This window comes from Gallinula chloropus (assembly GCF_964237585.1).
Source record: "Gallinula chloropus genome assembly, chromosome: 11".
Lineage (NCBI taxonomy): Eukaryota > Metazoa > Chordata > Aves > Gruiformes > Rallidae > Gallinula > Gallinula chloropus.
In genome coordinates, this window is record NC_140096.1 from 20,089,119 (window position 1) to 20,111,159 (window position 22,041).

General features: G+C 49.6%; 3 protein-coding genes across 3 annotated transcripts; 2 read left to right on the top strand and 1 right to left on the bottom strand.

Moving 5' to 3' along the window:
- The first annotated feature begins 251 nt into the window (after positions 1-251).
- NDUFA1 (NADH:ubiquinone oxidoreductase subunit A1) lies at positions 252-1,116 on the top strand. Its single transcript, XM_084269297.1, has 3 exons — positions 252-436; positions 690-779; positions 1,025-1,116. The coding sequence occupies exons 1-3, from the start codon at positions 335-337 to the stop codon at positions 1,043-1,045; spliced, it is 213 nt and encodes a 70-aa protein (XP_084125423.1). The 5' UTR covers positions 252-334; the 3' UTR covers positions 1,046-1,116.
- A 1,393-nt stretch (positions 1,117-2,509) lies between these two features.
- Positions 2,510-6,845, bottom strand: NKAP (NFKB activating protein). The gene is made up of 9 exons (XM_084269002.1): positions 6,571-6,845; positions 6,055-6,135; positions 5,636-5,709; positions 5,295-5,414; positions 4,821-4,866; positions 4,305-4,420; positions 4,079-4,154; positions 3,445-3,594; positions 2,510-2,822 (listed from the first exon to the last, which is right to left on the bottom strand). Exons 1-9 carry the CDS (start codon positions 6,834-6,836, stop codon positions 2,648-2,650), a joined length of 1,104 nt encoding a protein of 367 aa, XP_084125128.1. The 5' UTR covers positions 6,837-6,845; the 3' UTR covers positions 2,510-2,647.
- A 5,280-nt stretch (positions 6,846-12,125) lies between these two features.
- On the top strand, positions 12,126-15,250 carry ZBTB33 (zinc finger and BTB domain containing 33; the record flags this gene model as incomplete). Its single annotated transcript, XM_084269339.1, has 2 exons — positions 12,126-12,257; positions 13,206-15,250. The coding sequence occupies exon 2, from the start codon at positions 13,208-13,210 to the stop codon at positions 15,248-15,250; it is 2,043 nt and encodes a 680-aa protein (XP_084125465.1). The 5' UTR covers positions 12,126-12,257; positions 13,206-13,207.
- Between the last annotated feature and the right edge of the window lie 6,791 nt (positions 15,251-22,041).

Below are 22,041 nucleotides of genomic sequence, written 5' to 3' on the forward strand. Positions count from 1 at the left end.
CGCCGCGGCCCCGCCGGACTACGGCTCCCGGCACGCCCCGGGCCCCGCCGGACTACAGCTCCCGGCATGCCCCCCGGCGGGGCCCGCGCAGCCCGGTGCGGACCGCACCCGGCGGCGGTGTCAGCCTCCGGGGCTGGCCGGCAGGCGGCCCCGGCCTCGGCCTCGGCCGCTGTCCGGGCGTTACCGAGGCGCAGCGCTCCCGGCGGCGCTGCCGCTCCCCCCTCCCTTCCGGGCCTGCCTCGGTAGTGACGGCGGCGCGGGGCAGGCCGGGAAGGCGCGCGGGGTGGGCCGGGAGTGCCCGCAGCGAGCCCGGGGCGGCGGCGAGGGCAGCGAGATGTGGTACGAGATCCTGCCCGGCATGGCCATCATGGGCGTCTGCCTCAGCATCCCCGGCCTCTCCACCCTCTACATAAACCGCTGGTGCAACGGCGGCAAGGTGAGCGCGGGGCGGGGCGGCCGGGCCCCCCACGCCTCCCCCCCCCCCCCCCCCCCCCGCCCCCGCACCGCTCTCGCCGGCGGCCCTGCCCGACCTGCCGGAGTCCCCTTGGCCCCAGCTCCCTTCTTCCCTCCGCCATCCCTTCCCTGCCGCGGCCCCTTCCCTCCGCGACCCCTTCCCTCTCGGGGCCCCCCTTCCCCTCCGCCATCTCTCGTCCCTGGGGCCTGAACGGGCAGCGCCGTGTATCCCGCAGGAGAAGAGGGTCGCCCGCTACCCCATCCAGTGGACCCTGATGGAAAGAGACCGGCGTGTGTCGGGGGTCAACAAGTACTACGTGTCCAAGGCAGGTGGTGCTCGGGGCCCGGGCCGGCAGCGCGGGGAGGGAAGCGGGAGCCCTGTGCCGCTCCCCCCAGCCCTGAGCTCTGTGCTGGGCGCCGCTCGCTCTCTGCCAGCAGCTGCTCTGTGAGGTGTACAGCGCCCTTTTCACCCTGGGGGTCGGGTACTGCAAGCTCTGCCTTCTCAGCTACGCCCTCCTGCGGGGCGGTGATGAGAACGGTGCAGATACAGCTGTTGCTCTTTCCTTTCCAGGGTCTGGAGAACATAGACTAAGGTGGCAGCATTTGGAAGAACCCACGTATCCATGTAAACTGCTAAATCTAATAAAGAGATACACAGTTCCACTCTTGTATCTGTGGTGGTGCAGTGGGTTGACCCGGGCTGGAGGCCAGTATTAGTTTCCTCACTTTAAACAGCGTGATAGACACTGTACAGGTGCCTGTGACATCAGGAGGACTACCCCAAAACTACCATCAGGGATGCACCTGCAATGATAAGTACTAGTGATATCCAGAGAGATGGGAAGAATGCTCCTGTTTTTGCACCCACTTCTGCTGACTGCAACAGTCTGCATCAACAGCCAGTCAGCTCCCACAGCGTGCCCTTCTCCCCACCCATCACAGTGATGTTCAGCAGTTTTAACTTAAAATACAGCCAGAAACTGCTTCTGCTACATCCTAAATCTGCTACAACAAATGGCTCTCACTTCCCTGCTTGTTAAAGCATAGCAAACAGAGGAGTGAAATGCAGAACTCCAGGGCAAACATTATAGGGCTTTTATTTTCTTTATACAAATATACAAGACATCTCTGCTGCCAGAGCTGCAACACAGATTTAGAGGAACAAAAAAAAAAAACAACAAACAAAACCCCAACAACTAAACAATCCCATCTCTAGAATAAACACTTTGTTTTTAAAAGCATTTGAAAAAAAAAGACTAAGGGGTGTATACACAGTTGGGTGGAAGATAACCACCACAGAAGCACTGCCTGGAGCAGACCTCTGTACAGAGCTTAAGAAGTGCCATGTAGTACTGCTGAAACAGACCAAGTGAAGACACCACAGCAGTTGGGTTTTAAATCTAGAACACTCCCATAGACAAAAATAGTTTGAATAAAATGACACAGCCTTGCTACCACCTGGGCATACCCAGGGGTTCCCATCACTGCACCCCACTGCTCCAATACCTATGTATAACATAGGAGAACAAGAAGCAAGCAGCTGAGTTCTTCACCACCTCTGGTGGATTGAAGATCAGGTCTTCCTGTCACTGTAAATATGCCCCAATTGTGATTTGCTTGCTTTAAAGTAACTGAAGCTTGTCTGTATTAAAATAGCAAACTCATTTTTATTTACAAGTCTAGTCTGAACCACAAACCAAACTCAGATGTTTTGAGAAAAAAAAAATAAATCTCAAAGACTTGTGAAAAACTACCTGGGGTGGACAGTCTTAGGTCTTAATCAGGAACCTAGGAGCTCCCTTGCTGCTGCTGCTGTTTGCTAGCTTGGGTCTGGTGGCCAGTCTACTCTCAACAGTCAAAACAAATGGAAAACAGCAGCAGAGTGCTCCCATGGAATCCTCCTGCTTGTCAGATTAAAAGCAAGCACAGAACACAGACACCTGCAAATCTGCTTGTTCCCGCCTTCCCTGTTCCACGGCCTTTCACTTCACAGGGTTTCCTTGTGGACAGTGAACAAATCACCCACAGAAATCTGACCAAAGTAACCCTGGGTCCTTGATACCAGTAGTCCTCTCCTGAGGCTGGGCCCTGTTGGGTGAAAGGCACTGCAGCACTTGCAGCTTTTTTCAAATCATGTCTGGAACAGGTTAGCTGCTGCCTGGTGGGATCTCTGGTGTACTGTTCACAGGAAGAACTACTTTTCCTCTTTGCCCTTAGTCTTTCTGTAGACCATCTCTCGAAAGCTTGCAAGGATCTTGTTCTCTCTCTTCCTCCTCTCCTCCTGGTTGAAGGATGCCAGAGCTCTCTTCTCATCCGCGCTGTAAATCTGGTTCTCTTTACGCAGGCGCACGGCTTCCATCCGTCGGTGTCTGTGGAGGGGAGGAGCATTGTGAACAGCAGCAGGGGCAGAGGGAATAATGCCCTGCCACAGCTGCCACCCACCAACTGGCCAGAGTGATCTGAGTGGCTTCTAAAGACACCTACACTAGAGAATCCAACACACACACAAACTTTCCCAGGAAGGAGCGTGGCAGTGCAAGAAACCGGCTGCTGGAGATGTCTGCTCTCAGGCAGGCAGCTGGAGGCCTGCCTATCCCCAGGGTGCCAGCTGCTGGCTTACCCAAATTTCAGTGAAATTCCTGTTGGACACAGAGAAAAGTGCAGCCAACCTCTCACATTCCCATCTGTCTCCTACTGAAGAGCCAGCACATCACCACTGCTGCCCAAACACACCACCTTTGAGTCACAAAGCCTCTCCTCATTTGAAATACAAGGTAACTAGAATTGTATTACCTGGAAAGAATTTGTGCTCTTTAGGTGAAAACATCCCTAAAAAACTCACCATCTACCTGTAGCAATGGGGTGTTTAGTGTATATTGTTACAAGCACACAGAGCACCTCCTCGGTGCTTTCAGCTCAAGCTGGAACCAGCCAACAGAGGAAGCAGCCCTTGAAAATTTTGCTGAATCATTATCATCATCAAAACCATACCTGCTACCACTCATGACATAGCCAGAGCTCTCAAATGATGCGATCTCTTCGCTGGTCAAGCCGATTTCACCTCTCCTGGGGATACGTTTTCCTGCTTTCACGTACTCTGCCATTGCTGCACCTTCACCAGGCAAGAGGGCATGTCCATAGCTTAAAAAAAACAAACAAACATGGATTTCAATCAGTCTCAAATAGACAGCCTGAGCTAAACATCCAGCTTCCCTGCTCACTACTTGCTGCAGCTGCATTTCAATGCACTTTCTTACACTTCCTCACATATTGGCCTGTTTCTTCCTTGCTGCTAATACTAGTAACAACTGAAATTAGCAGTTGAATCCATTCTGATTAAACATTAATGAAGACACTAAAAAGTATCTACACCACCACAGAGCATTAGAGTAAGAGCGTCTTACAACTGATTTTCTAGGAATTGAGGCTAAAAAGCACAAGTCAGACTTTTCTACCTGAATGCAGGCCAGGGTAACAGCTAGCAGCACTACCACTTCTGCCTGGGAGCTTCTGGTGCAGCATTTCTCTGAGGCATGCCACATTGTTACAACATCCCTCCTGAACAGTAGCCTTCAGGCTTGGTTTACTTCATTTGATCACAGACCCATTGGAGCTGAGTACTCACTTCAAAGGCCTGTCATCCTGAGACGCGTGAGTTTTCGGAGCTTCTGGTCCAATCAAGCTGTCAGCTTCTGTATTTTCTACCACAATCAAATAATGAGGAAGATTAACATGGTGTCCATTGTTCTTTGTTCTCAGAAGAGTTACACAGGTCAGCCACAACTAACAAAGAGTTCACAAAAAGGGACACCAAAAGGTTTCAATCCCAGCTTAGAGTCAGGTGAACTTACTTGATCTCTCAATCCAGAGATCTTCTCCTTGAAATGTCTCATCATCAGAATCTTCACTACTTGAATCGCTGGATTCCTTCCTGCTCCTCTTAGTTTTCCTTTTCTTGACCTTCTTCCTGTGTCACAGACAGACATGCTATTTAGCAAAATGCAAGGGAAAGAAAGTGCTTGGAATTATAGGCATCAGCTTCTCAAGGCAACTTCCACACATGGAAAGACCAGCTGCCTGCACACAGACTGCTGCTGCACAGAAAACAGCTTACAGCAAAGCAAAGACAATATGCACACTGCTATGCCTTGCCTACAGCACTAGAAAGTGGCTCCCTGCGTTTGCAGAAGTCCTCTGTGCCACATGGTTCTGTAGATTTATAGGAAATCCATCAAACCACGATTATTTGACAGCATTTACAGCCCTAATTACAGGAGTGCTCAGTCTTCCCCACTACCTGCTAAGGAAGTGTTGCTGCCCTCTAGTCAACAGCACGTAGAATTACACCTGACTACCTGGAAACTTACTTTCTGTTCTTCTTTTTCTTCTTCTTGCTTTTCTTTTTCTCTTCATCTGAAAAAAAAATAAAGTAAATATATTATCAAAAAGGTATTAGCTGTAAGGAGCTAACTGCACAGGGACTAACCAACTGCTTCCACCAGAACAGTCCACAGCTTCTCAGATGTGGTTTGTTTACATACCAAATAATACTGAGAAACTGTCAGTAGAAAGCTATCTGCAGTCCTGTTTCATAAGAGAACATATCGAACATCTCTCTGGCATGAGACACCCAATGGCTGCTACACTCAGAAATCCTCTTTCCTCAGGCCAGACCGCAGGTGCTCAGGAAAGAGGCCCTGCAAACCCAGCAAGATGGTAGAAGAAAAACTGCCTTGATGCTGCAGCTCTGTAACCTCAGAACACTGCAAGTGGGTAACAAGAGCCAGTGAGCAGGAGGAGAGCTCTCCCATCATGCACATTAGTCAAAACCCTTTCCTTACCACTGGAGTTCTGCTCAGACTCTGACTCGCTGTCGCTGTCCTCAGAGTGCTTTCTGCGTTTCCTTTTGGATGCCTTCCTCTTTTTCTTCTTTCTTTTCTTCTTCTTTTTCTTTTTTTCCTCTAGGAAGTTTTCAAAAGGTAACATCAGAGGACAGCAGTCACCTAGCTCCCTATGCATCATCCCCCCACCTTCCCAAAGACACGCTCCCCCTTGAGGTGGAGCCCACCACACTCACTTCCACCTATCAAAGTCAGCGACCCTCCTGCAAGCAACAGCAGTGGGGTGTAGATTTTGGCTGCCTCTCGCTTTCAAAACAAGCTGTGTCAGCACAACAACGTACCTTCTGAGCTGGAATCTGAAGAGCTACTCTTGGATTTTGCCTCTTCATCTTCTACCGGCGTATGCTCATCGGAACTGAACCAAAACACAAGTTAAAGTCTGTTGCACAGCATTCCAGATCAAAGGTGCACATATGGACAAACACAGGCTTGCAGGTCTTGAGTCAACACTTGCAATAGAATAAACCATTAAACAGCTGAACTGCAGCATGTGAACTGCTTGCAGAACCACACAATAAATCACACCTTCCATGACTCCAACACATCAATTAATGTTGGGGGAAAAAAATAAAGTAATAATCTCATGAAACTGATTCAGAAATGAAGTGTCACAACATGAATCGTGGCAAAGGAACTAGTGTAGGCATAGAACATCTTTGTAAATTAAAGCCAGACAGAAAGAAGACAGAATATGCCTTACTCGGGGTCAGGAACCTTTGGTGACAGTCCCCAGACTTCTGGAGCTCCCAGTTCTCCAATTCTCTCTCTCTCATTGAGTCTCCTGTCATGGAAAACACCTTCAGTGAAGCCCAGCAAACAAACGTTTTGTCTCTGCTATCTGTTAGCGTTCCTAATGGCTTAAAGCAGCTATAGTAAGGAGCAGAAACGACCAGCGGCCTCCTCACACTGCAGAGGAGGGAACGGGTGTCAGCGACCTCCCGGGCTTCCCCACCCAGCCCGACCACGGGGAACGCCTCAGGGGATGCTTGCCGCAAGGAAAGGCCGAAGGGGCATAAAGCGCCGGGCAACGCGGCGGGAGAGCAGCGCCGGGCCGTGAGAGGGCCGTACGGAAACGGGCTCTGTCAGCCCCTCCCCTGACCCGGCTCCCTGCCCCCCTGTCCCCGGGAGAGCCGGTCCCCCCGAGCGGAGGGGAGGGGCCGGCATAGCAGGCCCTACAGCAGGCTGCGGGCAGGGGCAGCCCGGGGCCGGCGCTCGCCTCTGCCGCAGGATCTCCTCCTTCTCCTTCTCGTAGTACTCGGGCCAGGCCTTGCTGTGGTGGTGGCTGTGGTGCGCGGCCGAGCGCTGCCCGCCGGGCGTGCGCTCCCGGGAGCGGGACCAGCTGCGGCTCCGTCGGTGGCTCGGGCGCTTCAGCCCGTTGCGCTCGCGGGACCGGGACCGGGACCGGGACCGGGACCGGGACCTGCGGCCGCGGCGCTCGGGGCTGGCGGCCGGCGGGCTGCGGGAACGAGACGTCGGCGCCATGGCGGCGGGCGGGGCCGCTGCGGATGAACCACTTCCGGGAGGCGCGCGGCTTCCGGCGCCCTCCCGAGCGGGCGGCGGCGGCGGCGGGGCGGAAGCGGGGCAGCCCCGCCCGCGGGGCGCACCGCCCCACCCGCCCGTGCGGCAACACGGCACCGTGGCGGCGGCGTTCCCGGCGGCGGGTCAGCACCGCGGCGGCCGGGTCGGGTCCCGCGAGCGGCCACCCGGCGGCATGGACGCGCGGGCAGCGGCAGCGGCAGGTGAGGCGGCGCGGGCGGCGGCGGCGAGGGGCGAGGGGCGGCGGCGGCCCGTCCCGTTCCGTGGGCATGGGCGCGGGGCCGCTGCCGGGAGCTGTCCAGGGCGGCCCGGGAGCAGCACTGCCCGGCGGACAGCTCACGACCCGCCCCCGCGGGGGGGGCTAAAGGATGGAGAGGCCCCGTTATCCTCCCTCCGCCGGGCCCCGCGGGGCTGCGGGCGCCCCGGCTCCCCTTTGCCGGGCACCTTCGCGGCCGCTGTCGTGACAATAAAGGCGGCGCCTCCCGGAGCGGCCTGTCGCGGCCTGTCGCGGCTCTGGCCGCCGGACGCGGCGGCAGCGCGTGAGGGGCCCCTGAAACAGCAGCGATCGGGGGAGAGAATGGTACAAATTACGTATCGAGACCATCACGCTCCGGCCAGCGCCCTTCCCCTCCAGGGGTGCCATGCTGGGGCACCCTGAGGCGTGCTGGGTCCTTGCGCTGCCCTGGCCCTGGGGGGTGACGTCGCTGGGCCCATCGAGGGGGCACTTCGGCAGGGCCGCTCCGTGCTGGCTCCTGCTGTTTAGAAGAGAGGGCTGCCGGGCTCCCCTTCACAAATGAAACGCTATTTCGGTTCCCCAGCTTGTCATAAGCGGCGTGAAAAAGAATCTGTAAGGAGGAGGAAGCCTGTTCACGCTGTGTCTGATCTTGCCTGCCTGTGAGCACATGCAGAACAGGGAGGGAAGAGATGTTCCCGGAGGTCTGCGTGTGTATATGAAGGTACCGTAGGCTGTGTCTGCCCCAGGACAGCCTGCAGTCGCCCTGCTGTGGGGCTGTTTTGAATCTCAGGGACCACTGCTTGCCTAAGCTGGGTGAGGGTAGCGTTTCAAAGGCTGTGGTCTTGATTGGTGGTAGGGTTACCTGAGTGAGACGGCTGGAAGCCTGCAGCGGCTGTGTTTCTGTCAGCTGAACCTGTGCTGTGTGAATTAAGGCTCAGTGACTCCCCTGAGCTTCCAGTCTCTGGAAGAACCTGAAACTTCGAGTGATCCCAAGACCCAGCAGCCTGTATCCCCGCTCTTCTCGCAGGCTGCCCGAGTTTGCTTCCCCCTGTGGTATGTGAAGTCAGATGTCCCCAGGAAGAAGTCCAGGCCACTGTACTCCCAGCGCTGGTTACATGAGGTCATGTCACCAACCCGTGAGAGAGATGGAAGCTGCTGGGCCAGACACATAATGCAGGGACTCTGTGTGGCAAGTAAACATAGCTGTGATGTCTCATGAGGGCACGTGGCCCTGCCTAGCTTCTCCCCTGGGATCCTCCCCAGCCAGGGCTCAGGCTGGCCCTGGAAAGGAGTGGATGACCCTGAAACATGGCTGTCAGCAGCATGCATGGGTTCATTGCATGCTGAAGTGGTTGGCAGGGAGGCCAGCAGCTGGGGGGAGGTTCAGAGGTGCTGGCACAGCCAGCTCCCAGCCTTCGGCCGTGCTGAGGCGGCTCATGAGATAAGGCTGCTGATGTCTGTGCCCAAGGGTCTGTCTTGGCAAAACGGTGACTAAAACATCTGCCTCTCAGGAGCACTCTGTGCCTCCAGAACTGGATATTGTAAAGGGGTTTGAAGTATTGCTGTACATGGGTTCTACAGCCCATATACAGGCAGTACGTAAGGGCATCTCTGTTGACTACTGTTGTCAATAAAAAGTATGGCTGGAGTTTAAATTCAGTTACATGAGGCTTTATGTAATGGGATTGAGATTAGTACTTTGGAGTCCTTCAGAAGCAGTGGTGTTTTATCTGAAATTCCACAGTGGAACAACATTTCTCTCCCTAAAAGTAGCCTTAGCTAGGATTTTGATTTTACTGAAGGCCCTAAGGAGAAATTGGCTGTCCTGTTTATAAAAAATGTTTTACTTTATTGTAAAATACATGTAAAATACATGTATTTTACAATAAAGTAAAACATTTTTTATAACAGAAAATGCTGCTCTCTCTCACACAGATTTTTCAAGTCTCTAAAAGAATTTTCTGTTCCCACAAACTGTATTTTTTAAAAAGTCTTAAAAAGTTCTTAACTGAAAACTTACTACTGAATTGCAATTTTTTGGTCTTCTCACAAAACTCTACACATCTTTTCTTTAAATTTGTACTTCATATTTGCAGAGCCTCCGTCCCAGAGTTTTTGGAAATAACTTACATGCATCAAAATGAAAGTTGCTGTTGTGTCTCCTATTTTTTTTTTCAGTTCCCAGACCCATGTTTAATTATATGTTCCAGATGTTTCTTATCAATACCTTAGATAAAATGGTTCAATTTGTCACTATATGAGTTTTTATGTGAGTTAAACCACCAAAACCCACCCACAGTGGGGTTCAGATTTCGTATCTGATATAAGAAGTTACCATAGAGAGAAGCTTCTGCAAAATGGTAAACATCAAGGAGACTGGGCAACTCCCACAGCTAGACCAGCATCTTTTAAATTAGCATTTCTCTGCCTGAGGGTGAACAGTTCAAACCTGATTTATGAGAAATGATGATACCTCAAGAGCAGGGCTCCTTCCAAATCAGTGCTGATCTTTAGCTGTAAATTTTCCTGTTAGTTACTTAGAAATGAGATAGGCAATGAGGAAAAGAAAACCCCTTAAAGCCGAAGGATGAAAGGCTAAGAAGTGGTTTAATTTGGACCATCAGGCATTTTTGGAGGAGGAAAAAGAGCATTGGGTTATACATTAAAATTATTATAGTGTTTCTTTCATTTAATATAACCTCCTGTGTAAAAACGACTAAGTACCTATGTCAAAGGAGAAAACTTAATTGAAGGGTTATATGATGAAAAAAAGGGCTGCCTTTTCCCCTGATCATTCTTTTCTATTATTTATTCTTCTTCACTGTAGTCTTTGGAAAAAAAAAACCCTATAAACAGAAACTGGCTACATAACATTTCAGATCTGAGGGCTCGCTTCAAAAAGGCACGTCTGCTGCCAGCAGCACAAGGACAGGGAGCATTGCAGGTGATTTTCTGGCTGGAAGGGCTCACAGACCATTTTGTTGCTGGTGTGCGCAGCGACGGACCGCAGGCGCTTGTGCCAGCGACCGTGGCGTTTGGCTGAACTTGATAGAAGGACATTTGTTCTGGGCACAGTTTTTGAATTTGAAGGAGAATCAAGACCCCCTGTGGTTCAAGTCCTCAGAATTAATAGGGGGGAAAAAAAATGAAAAAAGGAACAGATCGGTATCGGGAGATAAAAAGTATCTCTTGTGATCTCGGTGCTCTGTGAGCACTCACCAACAGTGCCCGTTTCCAAGAGACCGCACCGTGGGTAGGGCACTTCGATGGCCACGCGTGGAAAGCGCGGAGAGACGCCTTTTGTCAGGGGTCTGCCGGCCGCACGGCTCCCAGCCCAGCCTGACACGCGTTGCGGTGCTACGGGAATGGGACCTCCGCGGTGCTACGGGAATAGGACCTCAGCGGTGCTGCGGGGAATGGGACCTCAGCGGGCCTGCAGGAATAGGACCTCAGCAGTGCTGCGGGGAATAGGACCTCAGCGGGCCTGCAGGAATAGGACCTCAGCGGGCCTGCGGGAATAGGACCTCAGCGGGCCTGCGGGAATAGGACCTCAGCAGTGCTGCGGGGAATAGGACCTCAGCGGGCCTGCAGGAATAGGACCTCAGCGGTGCTGCGGGAATAGGACCTCAGCGGTGCTGCGGGGAATAGGACCTCCGTGGTCCCACGGGGAATAGGACCTCAGCGGGCCGGCGGGAATAGGACCTCAGCGGTGCTGCGGGGAATAGGACCTCCGTGGTCCCACGGGGAATAGGACCTCAGTGGTCCTGCGAGGAATAGGACCTCAGCGGTACCGCAGGAATAGGACTTCAGCGGGCCTGCGGGGAATAGGGCCTCAGCGGTGCTGCGGGGAATAGGACCTCAGCGGGCCTGTGGGGAATAGGGCCTCAGCGGGCCTGCGGGAATAGGACCTGCGCGGTCCCGCGGCGGGCGCGGGTGTGCAGCTGCGGGGCACAGGCCCCTCGCTGCTGGGTGGCGGTGCCAGCTGCGTCAGTGCTGGGCAGAGCAGCGCCAGCCCCGTCTCTGCCCCCGGGGAGGAAATAACCTGCTGCCATCACATCGCCTCAGCCTTACCGCGCACGGCCAGGCGTACGGCGGGTGTCGGGGGGCTCGCTGCGGGCTTTGCCTGCGCCAAGGGGAGCAGGGGAGCCGGGAGCCAGGCAGGAAGCGCCGAGGCCGAAGCAAGGCCTGCGTGCTCGGCTCTCAGCTCCCCGAGGCCTCCGGTGGAGCAGGGTGCTGCCGAGGTGCTGAGCTCCCGTCTCCCGCGCCAGTGGCTCCGGCAGAGCCGCGGGGCCCGTAACCTGCCCTCGGTGCCCCTGAAGGGCCGGCGCGAAGGGGCGGGAGATGCTGCGGGGGAAGGGGAGGGGGGGGTGCTGACCCGGACGGTACAGCCCCAGGCGCCTACGGGAGAGCCCTGGGAGCCGCCAGCCGCCTCAGCCCGCCGCACCACTGTCGCGGCCGAGGGGCTGCCGGCGCCGCAGGGGGTGCTCGGCAGGAGACCAAGCCGGGGGAAGCCCCCCCGCGAGCCCGGGCACGGCACGGCCCGGAGGGCCCGATGTAAGGCGCCCGGTTGAGGCAGCGGAGCGATCGCCCCGCCTCCGAGCGTCTCCGAAGGTTCCCGAGGCCTTTCGGGTCAGGGAGCCGAAGGGTGACGAGCGCGCTCGGGCGGAGCGCTGCGGCCCGCAGGGGAGGGCAGCGTGGTGCAGCGCCCCCTGGCGGCCGCGCGGAGGGGGCGGCGACCGAGCCCGAGAAGCGGTGTCGGCCGGTGCCCCTTGTGCGGGGAAGGGCGGTGGGTGCTGGCGGCTGGAGCGCAGGTAACGCGGGCCCTCGTCTTCCCCCTCCGCGCCACGGGCTGCGTTCCGCCTCTCGCTGCCGCCGGCGGCTCGCCAGTGCTCGCCTTGAACAGGAAGCGGCGGCGGGCAGGGCCTGGACGCGCCGCGGCGCCGCCCGTCAGCTCCCGCTGCCTCCGCTGGGCCGCTTCCCGGGCCGGTGCCCGGGTCCGGCGCTGCGTCTCGCTGAGACGGGACCGCCCGGCCGCTGTTGCCCCGCCCGGAGACCCCCCCTTCTCCCCTTCTCTCCCCTCCCCTCCCCTCCGGTGGGGCCCGGCGGTCGCTCGCGAAACACCTCCCGCAACGGTGCGTTCCCCGCAACGGCGGCTCCGGCTCGAAACGCCCGTTTTCATGGTAAACTTCGCCGGGGCGGCGGGGGTGGGGGGGGGGAGAGGGGTAGAGGGGGGCGAGCGGTTGGTTGGCCTTGGCGGAGAGCGAGATGTGCTTCAGCCGCGGCACGTCAGCCGCAGCCAGCGCGGCCGAGAGGCCGGCCGGGGGCTCGGCCTCTTCGTGTCCCCTGCCCTCCCAGGCGTGCGGAACCGAAGCAGTGCTCGGGGGTAGGGGCTTGCAGCTGGTAACGCGCCGACACGGTATTTCGATGTCGGTTTTGGCATCGAATCGCGACTGCCGGCGTATGGGTGGGTAGTGTTGGCTTTACAGACCCGTTCTGTTGCTGTGTTGCCTCACTACCTTGGTTTCAAACAGAAAGCAGACTTGCAAATACATGAGGAGGAGTTAAAAAAAAAGAAGTTTCCTTTTGTGGGCAAGGAAATGAAGTATCGACACTGTTTTCATTAACCTCAGTTGACTGGTAACACGCAGATGCATGGATTTTGTTGCCTGGCCCATAAATAACCTGGAAGTTACCATAACAATGTGTGGAATATTTTTGCAATTAAAAAGAAACCTATAATAATGCTCATAGCCTTTTGAGGGACCTGAATCTTGTATCTTTTTGGGTTTCAAGTTTACTTGATTTGCTGTTGAATCAGGGAAACAGTTGTTTCTCTGTTCATCACCTTGTAGGAGTAGAGGATATATTCTGAATTGCACGTGCCTTGCCTAGAAGGTGAAGGGACAAATAAGAGTAAGAAACAAATCTGCAGTGTGCTGCAGCATACAAGCTTATGAATGGTATCTCAGGTTTGATTTTTCAGAGAAGGAATAAACAGCAAACGTGGGAACGTTGCCATGCAGTGAAAACTGTAAATTTGTATTTTTACTAACTGGATACGTTTTGCTTTCTCTTTGTAGGAATGGAGGGGAAAAAACTGATTTCGGCAACGGATACGCAGTATTCCAGCGTGCTCCTTCAGTCTTTGAATGAACAGCGTGGCCACGGGCTTTTTTGTGATGTTACTGTCATCGTGGAAGACCAGAAATTTCGAGCTCACAGAAACGTCCTTTCGGCCTCAAGCACTTATTTTCACCAGCTTTTCTCAGTGGCCGGGCAAGTGGTTGAACTGAGCTTCATAAGAGCAGAGATTTTTGAAGAAATCCTTAATTATATTTATAGTTCCAAGATAATCAGCATTCGATCCGATTTACTGGATGAACTGATTAAATCGGGGCAACAGCTGGGTGTGAAATTCATAGCTGATCTGGGCATAGCTCCACCTGAAAGAAAAGACGTGCCAAGGGAGGTCAAAGATGGTGCTTCAGAAACTTCTAGTCCAGGTCAAAAGGATGCTGAAACACAAGTACCTGTAATAAGACCAGAGAGTCAAGAGGTAATGGATGGGATGCCGGTTATAACACAGTCATTCTCCTTACATGGCATAGAATACGGGACTACAAAAATTACGGTGAGTGACTCAGATGATGAGGATGATGATGATGTCATTTTTTGCTCTGAGATTGTTCCTCCGAAAGAATGTACTAAAGATACAAACGCTGCGGTCCAGGACCACCAGCTTTGCCCAAATTCAGCTGGAGCGTCTGACCAAAAGTCACGAGGCAGCGGCGGCGGCTCTCCGCACGTGGTGAGTGCCACAGCAGCTCAGAAACTCACTTTGCCTGCCAGCCAGCTGAGTTCAAACCAAGCAAAATCCAGTGCCGAATCACTGGCCTCTGCAGCACCGCAGCATTTGACTCCTAGTATCATTGTGCTAAACAAGCCTCTGCTGAACTCATCGCTCAATGCTAGCTCCTCCCATCAAACCCATGTACCCCCTACCATTAATCTGCTTGAGGAGAACCAGCCGCCGTCTAATAATGGCTCCTTAACTGAAGTGGAAACAACTGCTGTCGATGATGAAGAGGTTGTTGAAGACGACGTCGATATCATTAGCTCCTCTAGTCCTGGTTCAGTCAGCAGTAGCTCTTTGGTTCAGCAGCCTTCTGTACCCAAGGCAGTAACCACTGAAGGATCAGGTGTACAGAAAAAACAGGTGGTTACGTTTTCACAAGAGCCGTCTTCTAAACCAGGAGAATTTAAAATAAAGATCTCAGATGTCCTTACTGGAAACAACAAGGAATTTGGTTCAGGTGTAGCATCAACGCACGTGGCAGAAGGGCAGAAGATCATAACATTAGATACAGCAACTGAAATAGGTGGCTTATCCACAGGCTGTAAGGTTTATGCCAACATTGGAGAGGATACATATGACATAGTCATTCCTGTCAAGGGTGATTCCGAGGAAGGTGAAGCCAAGCCTGATGAGAAGCCTAGAACATCTGGCGGTGATTCTCCAGACAGGAAGCGCATGAAGGTAAAGCACGACGACCATTACGAGCTCATAGTGGATGGAAGAGTCTACTACATTTGCATTGTGTGCAAGAGGTCGTACGCCTGTCTGACCAGTTTACGGAGACATTTTAACGTCCATTCCTGGGAGAAGAAGTATCCCTGTCGATACTGTGACAAGGTTTTCCCTCTTGCAGAGTACCGCACCAAGCATGAAATCCACCACACCGGCGAGCGGAGGTACCAGTGCTTGACCTGTGGCAAGTCTTTCATCAACTACCAAATCACCGCCTCCCACATAAGATCAGTTCACAGCCAAGACCCTTCTGGAGATACCAAGCTTTATCGGTTGCACCCGTGCAGGTCCCTGCAGATCAGACAGTACGCGTACGTTACCAATCACTCCAGCAGTATACCAGTGATAAACGAGGGTGGAATTGTTTATCGTGTCGGCACAGGGAAGGATGGCACTGAAGGAACGACATCAAACCCTCCGGCCAAACAGCTTACCTGGGATGACATTTTCATTCCACAGGGAAATGAGGCGATTTTTAAACAAAATCAGTCGGAGGGAAGTACTGAATTTGAGTTTGTAATACCAGAATCTTACTGAAACGCATTAAAATGCTGGAAAAGGGATTCTGTGCAGAAATACTGCAGCTGTTTAAATGAACAGTTGAAAAATCACTGTAAAATCAAATGTTAAAGAGAAAACAAGTTAACTTGTTCTTACAAGTCATCAAAAGGTAGCACGTAGATGGATCATTAGTAGCTTCAGGTGACTTGTGGAAACAATTCATCTGCAAGTTTACTTGAGTGGAGAATACGGTGTTCCTAAGGAGCTGGCGGTGTTTTCTGGTATGTTAATTTTGATCCAAATCTGGAGGTTTGTAGCTTGAAAAGGTACAGTTACTTCTAAAGAGCTAGAAATCTTTCTTCTAAAGTAACTGAAGTATTTCCTGTACCCATAGTTACTGTGTAAACCCTTTCATGTTAGCACTTTAACGCTGAATTGTGTTTCGATGTTAACCAAGAAATCAGTACGACCTCGCGTCATAGTCTCTCAAATATGGAACCATTTAAAAAACCCCAGCAAAACCACCCAACCCACAGTTCAGGGTTGGTTTGTGTGTGAACAATACACTGTTGCAAGGGTCCAAAATAATTGATCCAGTAGTTTGGAGGAGTGTATTTTTCAACTGGCACCTGCTTCCCTAGGCACTGTGAAGGAACGTGTCTCCCTGCAAATGGTCTTCCCAACAAGACGTACCCAGCGCTAACTCGAACAAACTTTCCTTATGCTTGGCAGTATGGTGAGCAGAGTAGTCACTGTCTGAACCATTACATTTGATTCTTTTGCAGTGGAGGGGCTGGGGGTGGGGAGTGGGGTAGGAAGCAAAAACCAAACCCCACAAAGCTCAGAAGTGAAGAAGCTTAGAGCACTTAGAAAGGAGGTAATGCTGCCTTTTCAAAGCTTGAGGGAAAAATGTTCAGTTTTCTTAGAACTAGAAAAGATGTCAGTAGTTAGTTTGGAATAAAGTGCTGTTCCTTCTTTTGCTCTTAAGGGGGGCTTCAGTCTGGGATTAAAGAGAAAAAAAAAAAGTAATAGGATAAAAGTAATGTGGGATTTTTGCCTTTTTTTTTTTCCAGCTGAAGGCTTTGAAATTTACTTCTTAAAATGGAAATAGTCTAAGTGTTGTTTTGACTTAGCACTGAGACTGTTGAAGCTCTGGTATACCTATTTGGCTAGATCTTTAAGTGAAACAGGGATTTGGAATTTTTTTCTCCACAATTTTTAGGTGTGGAAAGAAGAGAAATAAACCAACAATGATGACAGACCCTCCATCATAATCCAAAGTATAATATTGCTGCAGTTGTCTTGTTATCTCTTTTCAGTTTAAGGTTTATTGCACTGTCCTTGTTTCTTCTCCTTGCAATGGGTACATGTTTAAGCACTTAAAAGGTAAATTAGATGTCCAGCTTGAACGGAAATGGGAGATCTGAGAAAAACAAGTCATAGTTTAGCATTTCAAGTCTAGTGACTTGTTGAATTTTTGTAAATGGTAATATGAAAACTGCTCAAGTTCTGGGCAGGACTGAGATTGTCATGCATAGTACTCATAGTACTAGTTAGTTATTGTAACCTTTCATTGCTTAAATTACAGCAAAATGTTTTTCTTTCCTTCATCATGCTTTAAGTAAGCACTTGATCCTGTGACCTTCACAGTTAAGTTTTTAGGCATACAGTACTCTAGGCAGAGAGAGACGTTTAAATGGTTCAAATACAGCCAGGGCCATTAAAAAGGGTACCAGAAAGCTGTATGAGTAAGGATGGGAGAAAGAGGAGGATTTGTTTGGGTTCTGCATGTAATACTCAGCACTTCTGTCTTGTGGGCCAAGAACCTGATACTGGCAGTTATTTCCAGATCATTATTTCAGACCCTTTTGAGTAGAACGGGGTATGTTTGCAAATGTTACAGGTTGGATGTTGTCTTGAGATGGCATTTTGGCAGTTAAACATAATCCTCATGAGACATAAGTATTGGTGGCCTGTATTCTTAGCACAGGTAGCTCTGAGGGAGCTGGGTGTGTGCTGTAGTGAGGCTTCCTGATCTCCTTGACAAGACACATCTGGAATTAAACATCACCTTGCGAAGTGTACATTCAGTAATCATTAAATGTGATGGCTGTCAGTATTTGCTGCTGATATATTTAAAACCTTAAATTAAACTGTGCCTACTAAAGGTCTCTTTATGGAGGAAAACTGGAAAATTAGGGTTTTGTAACTATTTTTGCTAGAAGACTCGTGCTTGCATGCGTCTCAGGGTCTTCAGTTTTCCTTGGAAGTGATTTTTGATATCCAAAGTCCAGAGGTCATGTAAAACTTTTTTTTTTTTTCCACTTCCAGTATTTATTGGTTTGGAAACATACTAAATGCATTCTTTTAAAACTTTTTATGGGGCCACAAGCTTTTATATTTAGATTTCTGGCTATTGCACTTACATTTGTTTAATTTTTGTTTGTGGGAGGTTTTTTTTTTTTTTTGTAAACACTTAGCTTCCAGTTTAACTTAATGAAAAATCTGATGTAAATACTAAGAAATTGGCTTTGTGCTAACAAAAGAAAAAGAGTGACTTATGGGGGGGGGGGGGGAAACCCCTTATATAAGAATTTAGCACTTCAACAGAGTATGGTAACAAACCTCACGGTCATTTATACACCTGTAGAAACATTAATGGATCTGCTGCAAAATATGTACAACTGCCTGGGGATTCGTACCATAGCATTCCAGTATGTGGATGAAACCAATATTGAGATAACAATTGACTGCTTATTTATTTTGTACTGTTAAGGTATGCAGCTTATCAAAAGATGCAGAAGCTGACGACTATATACATTGAACACTGGGTTCTAAAGCTATTGCCTAGGAACTGTGCCGTGTGACACACTCACGTTTTTGCCAGATCTGTAATGTATATAGTTGTACAGTCTTTCCTTAACATACTTTTAAAAGCTGTGTTCTACTTTTCATTAATCAATACTTGATATTAGTTCTTAGAGCTTTCTATGGCAAAAATAATAATAATAAAAAAAAGTTTAATTCTAAAGATGGGTGTAGCATGTTTCTTTTCAATGACAGCTCAACTCCTCTAGTCTTACCATGTTAGATTACCAACAGTTTGTAACTTCCTTGTCCAGGTCTTTGGGAATAGCAGGGGAGGGAGAAGGATTTTTATTTGGGGCTTAGGTGTTTTTTTGGTGGGGCTTTTTTGTTTGGTTGAGGGATTTTATTTTTTTCTTTTGCCCAAATTAGCTGGAAAACTCCCCAGGGTACTGTGAGCTGAGTGCTTTGATACATGCTTACTCACAGAATGGGTGGAACTGCTGGGGACCAGTCTGCCCAACTCCTACCATCACTGCAAACAAGGAAGAGTACACGTAGCGGCCAGTGCTGTGCACGGCAGTTGTTAGCAGGGTGCTGGGATTTGGAAGAGTTACACTGTGGGCAAACAGTGGCTAACAGAGAGAGTCTGTTACTTTATGGAGTTTTCTTGCAGGTAAGGAATGTAGGTTCCCAAGTAACATACCAAATGGTGTTTTAGATGCCTTTATCTTCTTGGCAGAGGACTCCCCACCTACTTCTGTGAGCATCAAAGAACAGCTGACATCATCAGGACAAAATTAGGCCCAAAGTAATAAAGTAAACATGAAAGTAAGTAAAGGAAACGTTGGCGTCGCGCTGGCTGGATTACTCACCTCTGCTGAACAAAAACTCAGCAGCAACGGCGTAAGGCTCTGATTAGCAAGCGAGGCCACCACCTCCCACCTTGATGTGGGCAGGGAGAGACTGATAACTGGGGGCTGTGACCATGAGCTACTGCCTTGGGAGCCAACTCCCCCATTCCTGAAACAGGCAAACAAAGACCGTCTGTCTTTCACAGGCGTCTGCGTGCCTGTGAGAGATCGCTCGGCTGGCCCTGAGCGGGGCGGGGGCAGTGAGCTCCCCAAGACCCCCACAGCCAAGTGACTCATCTCTGTGACATCCTGAACGCTCCCACGCCTGCGCGGTGGTGAGGAACCCCCGCCTGTGGGGCAGGCACATGGGGTTAGAAAAAGGGGAAACGTGTTTTCAGCAGGTGCCTGCCACCTCAGGTCTACAACTGCAAGCAGAAAACAAGAGTGGTGATACCTTTCTTTCTTTTCTTCTCTTTTCCACCACTCTTTCTGTCTCCAATTTAATTTTTGGCACATTAGGGCAATACCATGACACGTTTTGCTCAGCCGTTGCCTTCTACAGTTCTGCTGAGTTGTAGGTATTGCAGTAACTCTTGCCAAGCTGCTCTCTTTTGTAGTTCCACTGAGGTTTAAAGTAAATTTGTGACTTGTTTGAACCTCTTGAGTAATTGCCATTACTCCTGACTATTGTGCAGAGCATTAAGAAGTAAACTTACCCTCACCCACTGAGTGGGACGGGACAAACAGCTTTCCAGTGACTGAAGTCAGGGCACGCTGGTACGTGGGCAGAACGGCAGAATTATGAAATGTGGGGGCAGGTAGGGCTTTTAAAGCCAGAACTTAAAATAAAGGTGAGTCTGACTAATCCTGGCAGACACATCAGTTTCCAATAGCAAATAGAATTTTTCTGGGGGTTTCTTTTGTGGTGGTGTTTTGTCGTTGGTTGTATATTTTTTTAATGCATGATGCTATTATACTGGGATCTCTTGCTAATGTTGAAGATGCTTGTAAAGAAGGAAAGTTGCTAAGATGTAAAATGCAATTTATAAATGTTTACAAAAGTCACACAGTTTTATTTAACTTCGGTAAAGTAATAAAAGGGTACATATGAGTCACAATCTTGACATTCTCATAAGAAATGATGAATACAGTGCAGAATGTTGCATTTACATTAAATGCTTAGTTTTACTCAAGCAGAAGGAAACGGGTAATTCAACAGAAAGTCCCACTGATAATTTTTTAAATGTGAAAATGGACTTGTCCTTTCACAGTGAATTTAAAGCAGCAATGTAATTTTTACTTAAGTATTCCTTAGGAAAAAAAAAAAAGAGAGAATTTGGATAATTTCCCAAGTTTAGTATTTGTCAACTCAAAACCAATGACCCCGTGATTTCCTATTTCTCTGCCACTAAGTTATGTTCCCTTCATGATGATGTTATTCCTGTTGTGTCCCCTAGTCCTTCTAGCCCTATTTAGTTGACAGGCACAAATGGTAGAGTATGTTTGTCAGAAGTGGGACAGGACTATTAGCTTTTTCTTTCAGAGACGCAGCAATAAAATGTTCTCCAATACTAAATTAATGTGCCCTTCTAGTTTTGTGGAGAGTTTTATCAGGAGAAGTACTGTCTACTTAAATCTTGGTAAAGAGATTGTGGCCAATTTCTAATTCAGGAAAACTTAATATAAAATGGATGATGGCCTGGTATATAAATTTATTTCCAGCACACAAATTCATAGGAGCTACACTTCAACAATCTATAGTAAACCAAAATGTCACCAGGATATGTACTGCATACACTACTGCTTTAAACCCCGTGGATTGTATTCCTTTTTCCAGCTGTTCATTTGTTGCTGGAGAAAAGTTATGTTTGCTTCTGGATAAACAGTGTCATCCTTTAGCTCATTAATACACTGATTAGTATTTGACAGTGGAAACGATAGGGTTAACACATAACCTAGCCTAAAGGCTTCGCAAACGCAGAGGATTAAAAACAGCATTATAAAGTGTGGGTGTACTTTGAAAAGTGAGATCAGAGACTTCAGTGTTTGTTTTCCATCTTGACAGCACTTAATTTTTTATTTTTTTTAAGATTAAAAGTAGAGAGATGCCACAGTTTAAAATCCAACTGGATTCCCCCCTCACCCAGCACGTAGTCCACTTTTAGATTCTTACAGCCAGGCTTAGCTTTTAGGTACCTTTTTGTCTGCAGCGCTAGAAAGTAAAGGTAGACAACTGAGGATTTGGGTCAACAGCCTGATGCCAAGGAAATGAAATCTTTAGGAAACAAGGAATAAAATGTCAATACCTTATTTTTATCCCCGAAGTAAGCGGTTGAGAACGCTCAGGTTGAGCAGCTCAGATCTGATTGCTGTCATCTAAAATCACTTCCTGGAGTAGAACCACACTTTACAGGACAGTGTGTCACATAACAAAGCAGACCTTCTTTTGTTATGCAGGATACATGCAAAGTCTGTTGGAATCTAGATCAATCAGCACAGTTATCAGCTGAAGATTAAATGAAAGTCACAACAATAATTGCAAATTCCTATCACTTCCATTCTATATTACAGGGTGTTGAATTTTATCCATGTGAGACTTACATCTTGGAGAACTAGTAGTGGATATTCCTTATGTGCAGCCCATAATGCAGCTACTAAAACAGTGCTTATTTAGGGTGCTGATTCAGTGCATTAAAAAAAGTGCAAGCTTAAAAAGAACTTCCCAACCAAACAGAAGGGAATAATAATAATAAATAATAATAGTAATGATGTTTTCACTGCACTGTTTCAGTGACTTGTGGACAGTTCCTGATGCTCTTTCTAGGAATACAAGGAAGATTTAGGCAGTGCAACCACCCAAACTGTTTGACTTTAGCATTGCTTACACAGAATTTGGAGAGAGACAACTCCATTTCACCTCTCTGAAGATGCATCCTGAAATAAAACCAGCTTGTCTGTTGAAGCTTTTCCCCTCAACCCCCCCCCAGTATTCCAATTGTTTTGCTAGACATATATGAATATATCTTATGATATTATCTCTTTTCATTAGCATTAAAGTTTGAGACCTTGTCACAGTTCGCCGCCCCCCCCCCCCCCAAGATTTTTCCAGTGCATAGGCTGTAGCCAACAAGTGACTTGAGCTAGGTTCTGAGACCCCCAAATAATCCC